At 35.7% G+C, this 11283-nt stretch overlaps 2 protein-coding genes across 2 annotated transcripts; one reads left to right on the top strand and one right to left on the bottom strand.

Moving 5' to 3' along the window:
- Positions 1-1621: 1621 nt before the first annotated feature.
- Positions 1622-4064, bottom strand: Saysd1 (SAYSVFN motif domain containing 1). Its single transcript, XM_053757481.1, has 3 exons — positions 3893-4064; positions 3524-3773; positions 1622-3172 (listed from the first exon to the last, which is right to left on the bottom strand). Exons 2-3 carry the CDS (start codon positions 3686-3688, stop codon positions 2777-2779), a joined length of 561 nt encoding a protein of 186 aa, XP_053613456.1. The 5' UTR covers positions 3689-3773; positions 3893-4064; the 3' UTR covers positions 1622-2776.
- Positions 4065-4226: 162 nt separating this feature from the next.
- Positions 4227-11281, top strand: Bili (Band4.1 inhibitor LRP interactor). The gene is made up of 11 exons (XM_053757484.1): positions 4227-4481; positions 4674-4891; positions 5198-5323; positions 5650-5889; positions 6159-6324; positions 6574-6735; positions 7097-7282; positions 7810-7939; positions 8520-8660; positions 10078-10195; positions 10751-11281. The coding sequence occupies exons 1-11, from the start codon at positions 4351-4353 to the stop codon at positions 10933-10935; spliced, it is 1803 nt and encodes a 600-aa protein (XP_053613459.1). The 5' UTR covers positions 4227-4350; the 3' UTR covers positions 10936-11281.
- Positions 11282-11283: the final 2 nt, after the last annotated feature.

Below are 11283 nucleotides of genomic sequence, written 5' to 3'. Positions count from 1 at the left end.
TCTCACGATTCTAGAAATAAGATTAGATACTGAAACCACTATATGTGGTCGTCCAAATCAAAAGGGACCTTATGGCGCTAGCACTTAGGTCTAGGTAGCAATAAATGACGTGAAAAAGTGCCTGTGAAGGCCTAATTTCTGAATAAATGATTTGATTTTGATTTTGAATAAAGACCTAAGTGCTAGCCGCCATAAGATCCCTTTTGATTGGACGACCACATATTTGAATGTACTCTAAAGGTGCCTTATATTGTCCACTTCATCTATACAATAGGATTTGTGCCATTATTAAATATTTGTAAACTTGTACGTACCAATTATTTAGCATAATTATATGAAACATTGAGTCAGATCGAATGCGTACACAGAACTTATGCGTAAGTGTGCGCCTAATACCAGTGACATTGATATTATGGGATTGTAAAGAAAGAAAAGTTTACATTATTATCATTTAAATTACAATTAAACATTCACAAGTAAAGTTTGTACGCAATGTAGTCAGTGTGACACGCTTCATATAGTTCCATACAATACAAAGTCACTAGTACGCGTTCGGTTACGTCATGCATACTCATTGGGTCTGAACCGGCCTTAAATTAATGTAGCATGTACAGTCGACCCGTGCACTGTGGTAATTCTAAACTTTCGCCGCGTGACTCGGGGCTTTGTAAGCGAGGGAGATAATAAGAGAGAGAGAATGATATGAGAGTTTGTGCAATATTTTGTGGTAGATTTAATGTGTAATAATCGTATAATACCAATATTTTACTGCCGTGAGAGTTATGTCATTTTATACTGAATTTTATTGCTTGTTTTGATTTTGCCCTGGTCAATTTAATAATTTGTAGTATCAATATACGTACATAGGTAACATAGTTACGAACAGTCCAAGTTGATTTTACTAAATTTATTTTAAATGATTTTTTTTTTGAAAATATTGAAGTGTTTTAAAATGTTGTGTTCATTCCATAAAAACATAAATTTCATGGTAGCTTCTCAGAGATTTTTAATAATTTGCATTTACGCTGTGCTCAAAATATCGGATTTAATTATTTTGATCTCCTAAAAAATTTTTTTTATCGTGAAACAATCTATATTTTTAGTGTTATGTAAGACAAGCTGATATGTATACTGCCAAGTATATGTTAAGTGTTAAGACTAGAAATAACCGGAAAAAGTCAGCTGATTATTTTCCATCATGACAAAACAGGGAATCCTACTAACTATAAATCTCAATGGTAGTTGTTACATCTTGCCAATAAAGATACTATTGAAAAACAATTTCGTCTTGCCTTAACATTAGCAGAATCGATAACCAGAAGTTTTAAATAAGACTTCCTTATATTATATCATTATGCCTAAATTACCTAGTAGCAAGTTATGAAAATGAATTATTAAGTACAATAAGTATTCTTTTTAATTTCTAAAGAAATAATAATGGATGCTTACAGTAAAAAACTTTTAGAAAATCATGATACAATCAATTAGCTTAATCAAAGTGGTGTGATTATTAATTCTATTTTACTGTAAAATTAAAATGCAAATTCTGTTATATTTCACTGAGTATATGAAATTTATGTATGTTGTCAATTTCTAAATGTGATTAAAAATCAAAATATGATTTTATGAAAACTTTTATTTTTCATCACCTTTTCTATCATACTGTATGTAATCATTACAAAGGGATGCTTATAACTTACTTCAGTCTCACTTAACACAAGAACACTGACATAACAACCACCTCTTGTTACAAATTAAACAGTTACTTTTGAGAGTATTTGTCTAGTACTGAACAACTTTTCGTATGGGAGCATGGGAGTAACCCCAAAATCGTGAAAAAAAAATCGTATATCCATACATTTGTCTCAAGTTAGGTATGTATAGACAACAGTTCCCAGTTATTAAAAAGTCACCTCAGTCCTCAGTCATTGTCAGAAGATACGATTCCTTGGGTAGACCCTTTATTCGAAGTTTCAAGTTAATGTGAACACTCCTAAAAGATAGTATTCAGTCGCGACTGCTGTAATGAATACGAAAATCCTACTACTATCTCTTAGTGGAAGCTTGAAACTTCGCATAAAGGTGTACGATGTACCCAAGGCACCGTAACTTACCACTTTGTATGTATAATATAGGTATTTTGTAACAACCAACATATTTTTCATGTGGAATTAAAAAAACCTAATATCCTTGGCATTATAATCGGAGCAACTTAAATCAGTTATGGTTAATCACTCCGATTTACCATAACGAGTTGCTAGGTGGCACAGTGGTTTGCGTACTCGACCTGCAAGCGGCGGTTAAGCAACTCACTTAATGGTCAGTAATGGGATGGGTAACCAAAAATGTTTTATCTTGAGCTATTCAGTGCTTCAGAAGGCCCGTTGGTACATACTATAGGTACCTGTAGTTGTTAAAATCCACCGGTCCGAACTGGGCTCGCGTGGGTAGGGTCGTAGCCCAATTTTCCTTATCCATCCATAAGGAAGGCTAGTGCAAAATAAGCACAAAATATATAACAGATATATTATTCCATTTTTAGGGCTCTAAAGAACCCTTTAGATTTATTGTCATGTGTGTATGGTCCAGGAAGTATACAAAAATGGAAAGCATAGTATCATATTCCTTATAACATAACCTATTTTTTTATAAGTACAAATAAGTTACCTAGATATACATGCTAACCCTGATACACAATGTAATAAATATGACTGCTACCTTATTCCATACACAGTCTCATAGTTATAAAAGTTACAATATTATTTAATTTAAGTGGTCAAGGTGACCTCACTGTTCCAGCACCATATCTGATCTCCCTTTCAAACTGCTCAGCCTTGAGAGTCCCATCAATACTGACACAATTCTCATTGAACACACTGTATGCTGACACTTCCCCTTTTTTCTTAGGCCTAGTCCGAGTATTCAAATAAATTCCTACTAGAGCAGAAATTACAAAAAAAACAGCACCAAATTGCAACTTCAAAAAGAAATAATACATCGTAAGCCATGTGAGGCCATACAATGACCATTTTATGATAAAGTATCGCCAAGACTCAGCATTAGGTTCTGGTATTGTTTCTACTTCACTGATTTCTGAGGTCACTTCGGATACTTCTTCAATGGGCTGGATTGGTAATGGTTGTGATTTTACTGGAGGTTCCTCATTTTCGATCTGAAAATTCAATTAAACTGTTCATTGGCAATAAGTGAAATATTAGAAATTCTTTTGGTATACATTAACTGCAGCCTAAACAATGACTTATTATAGTGTTGGTGTGAGATGAATATGACTTTGTATGAGCAAAATGGAAGAGATGCATTGTCATAGTCTTCTCTGTCAGAGGGGGATATCTGTGGTGTTCTGAAATACTAGTGATTTGTATAGCTTTGGAAATGCCATATACTTAATTTAAAATTTGATGTGAAAAAGTACCTATGAGGGTTTAGTTTCTGAATAAATGCTTTAACTTACGATCAATGGATCGTTACAGGATCAATACATGGTTGTAACATGGAAACTTACCAATAATACTTCATCTTCTTTATTGACTTTGTCCATCTCTCTAAAAACTTTTGGAATTAATAAATTGACGATTTTCTCCTTGGATTTTTCTAGTTTCTGTTTAGCGTTCTCGACAAGCTCTTTACGGCGACGCAGTGCTCGATACTCTTTTAATTTTGCCTCCATCCGTGAAATTTGCTAGCGATAAAATTCGACGATTGTGTTGGCGATAAAAAAGTATTTTCTTTTATGGCATGGTTCGCTGGAATAGCTGAAAGAAAATGATTTATTTACCTATTATTATTGTAAACAAATAGGATAAAGTTAATTTTGTTCATGACTGAAAAAAGTATGAGGACTACTTTTTAAGTTTTTTTATTCTCTACTTACAATAAAACTGAACCAATACACTGTTTATCGTGTTTCGTCTATTTTATTCAGATATATCCAGTAAATTAACACGTAACTAAAACTGTGTATTTAATGCTATTTATTAATAAAAGAAAAACAAAAAAATGGCCCAAAAACACGTAGGTATCAAAACCTTTAAACACGTACTACCTAGGTAATTATTATTAACTGACAGTTGACAGTGACACTCACTTGATATTGTAGGTAAATAAAGACGAAGGAAAATGAGTTGAGGGCGAAGTATGGGTTTGTATTTCAGTTCAATAATGCATTTCGTGTATTTTTATATTTTTAATATGGCAATATTTAGTTCAACGCGCGAAAGGGAAGGCGCGAAGTCCGATCAATACAACTTCGAACTTCGGTTTATTTGTCGTGTAGATGAAAAGGTGTAGTATATATAGACAATTGTAAACAATTTGTTCATGATTGAATAAATGGAACATCAATCTGATATGGGGGCATACGGTGAAAATCCAAACGTACAAAACAATGGAAATTATATCACTATTATTCCTGTCGACTACTCCAGACGTGGATATCCTATGCAAGCTGAGTATCAATATAAGTCAGTATTTTATTACCTGTTTATTTGCTCAATTCTCAAAATATTATTCTTTGTTGTAAAAGAGACCTATTTATGTATGTCCTTGCATATCTGTCCAGTGTAACAAATGTAATCGGATTCTATTAAACAGTTCAAAGAAGACAAACTTTTCTACTACTGTAGGTATTTATTATCACTAACGTATAATTTCAGTGAATTTCGATCCCGCGAGGAGTACTACAGTGTTCAAAGCCAAAAACTACAAGCAGAAGTCAACGCGCACTTGTATTCAGTTTCACAGCGGTTGCCTCATTTGTCCTACAGTCCTCTAGGAAGACACAGTGATTGGGACAAACATGATCCTCACAAGCCGTTACAACCAGATTCTAAAGAGAGTAATAGCTCGGATTCGCTCGAGAAGAGTGTTATGGGTAATCTTCCGTACTTACATTTTCGATTTCGTATAACATATTATTTTGTTCCTAATCTTGCATAAAAATATATAAAACACGTTTTGTATTTGTGGTGAAATTATAAAAAAAATTTGAACACAGTGAAATTCTTTTCTCACAACACAGTGCTCACCTATGATGAACAAAACAATGATTTTTTGTTATTTGACAAACTTATGCCATATCTATATCTACGTTACTACAACTACATCAATATTTAGCATACTTAAGCATTATTATTAAGAAAATAATTATTTCTTATATAATAATTCTTACTCTTCTCAGGATCCAATTTGAGTAGTTGCTCAAACCAGACAGGGTCGAGTAGTATAGCGGCAGGATCATTCAGCACCACAGAACCAATAACTAGTGGTGGAAGTTCATCAAGCGCCATATCTCCCCCATTACCAGGTTTATGCGTTGATTCAACATAAGTCTAAGTACTTACAATTTTATTTATTTATCTCACCGCAACTAATTTTAAACTTTCGCGTTGCATCATAATAGGGGTATTAAACGCACACGTATCTATTATACTTATCGGACTTTTATGTGGAAACAGCCTAAGTATAAAAGACATGTGCGCATTTAATATCCGTATTTAAGCAATTAATATCTCACCACATGCATATAATAAACTCAATGCCAGTGTCAGTATTTTTTTTTATAGATTAATCAACACATCTTAAGTGTCGTAGATATTTAGCTCGATAAATATATCAGAATATTCACTTCAGGGTCATCGGGAAGCACCGCATCGTCATCAACTGTATCTTCAAATCCGCTGACTTGCGTTTACCTCATGTCCAAAACCGCCATTATGGTAGAGATGAGTTCAGAAGAGGTGCCCTCCTGCGTCACAGCTGCCCGTTTTCTGAACGCTGTGTTGGCTACTGAGGAGTTGGGACTAACGCAGCCCAGCGTCAGAAGCTTAGCCGCTAATGTGTTCTCTTTATGGATGTGCAGTCCTTTATTAGGTAAATACAGTTAAGCTATTCACTAAAACAGGCATACCTACATAAATTCGTGTTCATTAGCAAACGGCCTCACCCTTGATGGATCCCTTGGAGCTTGTCTGATTCATGTAATTGTGTATTATTGTAGTACCAGGTGGTACTCTCGGAGTTACTTTTAATAAATTCTTATTTACCAACAAGCATTGAACTTTAGACAGCAGTCTATTAAATTAGAATTTGAAAGCCTCAGTCCATTTTAAATTAGTACCTATTGTAAAACATGTTTCCAGAAATCCAGCTAAAATCTCACCATTGCCCTTGGCGTATTTGGGCTAACTGGCAGAAGTTAGTGTATCGCTATGGCCACGGTTCTGAGTCCAAACGTTCGCGAGACCAGCCCATACTTCGGCTACAAAGAAATATCTTCTTCCCTAAACATTTGGAGGAAGGCATCAAGTAAGTTTTTTACTTCATCATGGTATGGTAAGCCCTTCTGGCATGGACAGGGACCAACACTCTTTAAATGAGTTTCTTTCGACATTTCTTCTCAACAGTGGTCGTTCCGAAATGCTAGTAGTAGTTTGTAGCTTGATCTATGACCTGAATAAGTGCCTGTGAAGGTCTAATTTCGAAATAATCTAATAGGAATTCGATCGACTCTAATTAATGTTATTAGACGTAAACATTATATTTTCTTATTTTCAGAGATTCAAAAATACAGGAACTATTGTATGAAGAAGCGAGACACAATGTCGTCACCGGACGGTATCCTTTAGAAAGCGCTCAAGCAGTAATGTTGGGAGGACTGCAAGCTAGAATTCAACTGGGGCCATATGATCCACATAGACACACAGCTAAATTTTTCAGGTACTTCAATGTTATTTTATAGAAATATAAATAGTTTATTGGAGCATAAAATATACATACAACATATTTCGCAAAGATTTTTAATCCAAGTCGCAATGCCGTGTAATTTGCACCCATCTATAGATGCAGTTGTATTGCCATTGGATGATAGACCAACTAATACCACAATGAATACACTTCCCTAGAAAAACGGTATTAGATACTAATGTCGACCACAATGGTGGACAACATTGCCCCTGCCCCGGCGCTAATTTCCATGATCTCAGCAACCTTTATAAGAAGCGATAAAATATATGAAATGAAATAGAAAACCACGAAAAGCAAGCAAAGATTTTCAGTATTTTCCAATTTTGAACTTTAGAGAACACCAAGACAAATACCTCCCGAAGCACGCGCGCTCGGGCCGCTGGGCGCAGCTGCTGCCGGCCGGCCGCAAGGGCAGCCCCGAGGCCAAGCTGCTGGAGCAGGCGCAGCGGCCGCCCGCCGCGCCGCCGAGGAAACTCAGGCATAAGTATCTGGCGCATTGTCGGACACACACTACTTACGGGTAAGTTCTTTTTTTAAAATGGAAAATTACTTTAAAATGTTGTTTAATAAATATTTCACCATTACATGGAAGTTCACGACAGTACACAATATTTGTAACGAAGTACTTAGTTTAATTTTTAATTTTAGAACTACAATTTGCAACCAACGAAAATATAGTATGGCAATACCGGAAATGATTATGAAAGCAATTCAATCATTCATTGAATATTTTTGAAATTAGAATTCTACGAATGGCGCGTTTCATAATTTAAAAAGGGTTCGTTGCCATTGCATTCTTTCTTTTTTTCTATGAAAAAGTCCCGCGCGTGGGGTCCTTTCTAAATCTATGATATCAGCAATCATAATACATAATACCAGCAATAATTAGTTTTAATAATAATCAATTAAGGAACAAGTACGGTTGGATAGTAATATCCTGGAATAACATTTAGGTTATATATATATCCCGAAATTCCCACGGAAGCGAAGCCCTAGCACAGCTAGTATAATATATAGATACCTAATAAATAAAATGTTTTGTTTCAGGGCGGTCTTCTTTCAAGGTCAGATCGAGCAACCTGTGCGCAGTCTGACCAGCCTCCTCGCGCACGAAGACATCCCTGTTCTGGTCGCCATCAACTCTAACGGGGTCTACGTCATTGATGATACAGAAAGTGTGAGTTGTGATAGTTATTTGCCATAATTCTCACAGAAAACGACTCTAAAGGAAGAAAAGAATAGGAACCTATATAGGATCGTCTGTCCGTCCGTTTATCACAGCCAGTTACCTCCGAATCTAGTGGACCAAATCGGGTGAAATTTGGTAAGATGTTGTAATCCTTATCAAATTTCACCAGAGGTGCTGGTGATGATCACCCGAAATGACTTAAACACAGATATGCATGGTAAACAATTTATTTTTTCAAATAAATATATATTTCTGGGGTAAATTAGGAAATAAAAGAAAGTTTTGTAAACCTCATTGTCATATATCAAATGAAAGGGCTCATTGTACACCTCAAATATATTTTATTGTTATTATTGCAAAATAAACAGTCTCCATGTTATTCATGAAAAAAGACGAAAATTGACCATTCAACCAACCAATTCCGAAACCAAGTACAAAGCCAAATATTATGAAAAAAAAAACGCGAGATCAACTCACACTTGGCCGGTTTTTTTAAATTTAGATACATAAATGCTTTTTAGTTTTTACCCACTCAAGTAGTTGATATTCTCTCGAATATTTCTTCCAGACTGTTCTCCTGGGTCTGTTGTTCGAAGAACTGTCGTGGGACCTCGGTCTACCCTCAGATGACAATGACGACTGTCTGCCGTGTCTGTTCCTACAGTTCATGGTGGTCGAGAATGGGTTGAGGGTGTCCAAGATTCTCCAGGTAAATGATGGATATATTCATATGAAATTTATCGTGGATTATGGTAAAAATTTCTTCACTACATAGTATCTTGTGTGTCATACTGGTGTGGCTGTGAGGAAAAAAATTCTTCTGTCATATTGGTGGGACTAACTGGTGTAACAGCGAGTCGGCTCTCTACAAACCAAGTCACTTCCCGTTATCTGTTTACCTTTATATGTAGACTTCCATCTTTAAAACTACGCAAGGGATTTTGATGCGGGCTTTTTAAATAGATAGAATGATTCAAGCATCCGTGTGAAGCCGGGGCGGGTCGTTAGTGATGAAAATTTGTAATAATAAAATAATATTATGTAGGTAATATAATATTATTGTAACATTTATTCTAAACAAGTAGGGAAGGATAACAAAAATGACTTCGTTACAAAAATGACAGACTTTAATTTTAGAAAATGTAACAAAAAGGCAATGGAAGAATACCGTTAAATAGGTGGGTAATAAAATATTAACACATCCCGATTGATAAAAAGGTCTCTAAACAAAAACACCACTACCTTGAATCCTCCAAATCAGCCAGACATCAAGAAAACTTAGGGAAAGGGAATATCTTCAAAGTGCGGCCGTAGGATGAAGGGGAATCCGGTACCGGAGCGTAAATCCCTATGGAAAGCTATTAATTAGCTACACGCTATTTAAAATAAAGGGATGGTAAATAGAGAAGATAAATATAGGTGATATGCTTACATACAATATTTATCTATGATGAGGTTTTTCACATAGAACTATATTTTAACAAAATAACAGCTTCTAATAACAAAGAATAAAAGTAGCTCTTACCCAAAATATTTGAGAATCCTATAATTAATTACAGATCTATCTTAATAGATAAATAGGAGATTAAAATTTATTTTAATCTTTACACATTAGAATATAATCTACCAATCTTTCAGTTTGACATACAAGACCATGACAAGACATTATCAAGAACAAAATAATAGACAAACAGAATGAAAGAGTTCCGAAATGAAAATAAAAAATAAAACGTTAAAACATAAAAGTGTTACATTACATTTATATAATTTATCTGAAACTTAGTACAAAACAAAGTCACTTCCCATTGTCTGTCTGTCCCTATGTATGCTCTTTATAACTGCGCTAAGGCTTTTGATGCTTTTTTTTTTAATAGATAATATGATTCCTAAGGGATGCTTAGGTATAAATATAATTTATTATGTTTTTACCGGAGCGAAACCGGAACGCGCCGCTGATTTTAATAAAACAACTCGTATGTCTGCGACCCTCGACTAACGTCTCGGGTCTTAACATTACACCCTCGTTTGAATCTATGACTTTCATTTCTCGGTGAACAATGTACTATTGTTTGTTATTTCGACTCGAAAATAAGTTAGGAATACAGATATTATTTTGTTTGTTTCAGGTATTCTCAAAGCAGGCGCCTATGATGGACACGCTGATAGAACATTTCGCGGGCGAGTACAGGAAGCGGCTGGGACAGGAAACGCCAAGTGACCACGCCAACTATGATTATCATTCAGGTTTGTTCGTGTCGTGTACTAACTAAGATTTACGGAGATGAAAAGTAGCATTCGTGAGTACTCCTTACGACGTTGTCACTGTCTCCGAACGAGACGGGAGTATATATATTTCGGAGTCAACCTGTTCCTATGGACAGAGAAAGGTAGTACTTTTATTCTCTTATTGGCAAATGAAAAAGAAATGAATCAGGTAATCATAAGCGAGCAAAATTTCCCAAAGTAGACAGCTGTGTTTTGGGAAAAACTTGTTTTTTCCCGTTTTCTATCTGTTCCATATCCTAATAATATGAGTATGTACATGTGTGCATGTTAGTTATTTCACACAACATTTACTGGACCGATTGCTATGAAATTTGGTACACTGGTAGAATATAACCTGGAGTAACTCATATTTCTTATCTCGAAATTCCCATTGAGGGGAGCGAAACCCCGCGGCGCAGCTAGTGTTACATATAGACTAGATACTTTACGTTTGTATGAAATTAATGTCATTAGAAATTTACCGCCAAATGCTAGTATACAATAAAGGTTAAAAAATAAACAAATATGACGTAGACTCGGGCAGTATATCCCTGCCGCCGCTGTCGCGGCCGGACTCCCCGCAGCGGCGGCAGGCCAACAAGCTGTCGCGGCTGGCGCTGGCCACGCACGACGGCCGCGGCAACCTGCTGGGCGGCGCCGGCGACTGGAACACCGACCTCAGCCATCCGCAGCCCGCCTGGATACTGCCCAAACATTGAATATTCTCCAAGGAAACTGAGAATGTCAAAAGCTAAAAGTTGATCTAAGTCAGATCTTGTGGTATATTTCTAGGTACGTTTCTTCTGAAAAAGCAGACACCTTTTCTTCTGAACAAGTAGAAAAACTAACCCTGGACTCCGACGACCCTTATATACCGAGGAAGTCACCACAAGATCTGAGTTAATACTTGAGCTGAAAGTGACAAAAGCTGAAGAGCTTTTGACTTTTGTCACTAATTGTAATCTAAGTAATCTATATTATAAATATTTACCTAAGTAGTTAATTTAATTAAATCTAGTCAAGAAATTATAAATAAAAAAATACCGAAATAATTTAAAATATATTTT

The sequence above is a fragment of the Plodia interpunctella genome, chromosome 17 (genome assembly GCF_027563975.2).
Source record: "Plodia interpunctella isolate USDA-ARS_2022_Savannah chromosome 17, ilPloInte3.2, whole genome shotgun sequence".
In the NCBI taxonomy this organism is placed as follows: domain Eukaryota; kingdom Metazoa; phylum Arthropoda; class Insecta; order Lepidoptera; family Pyralidae; genus Plodia; species Plodia interpunctella.
Note: the sequence above shows the minus strand (reverse complement) of the source record. Positions and strands in the feature narration are given on the sequence as shown.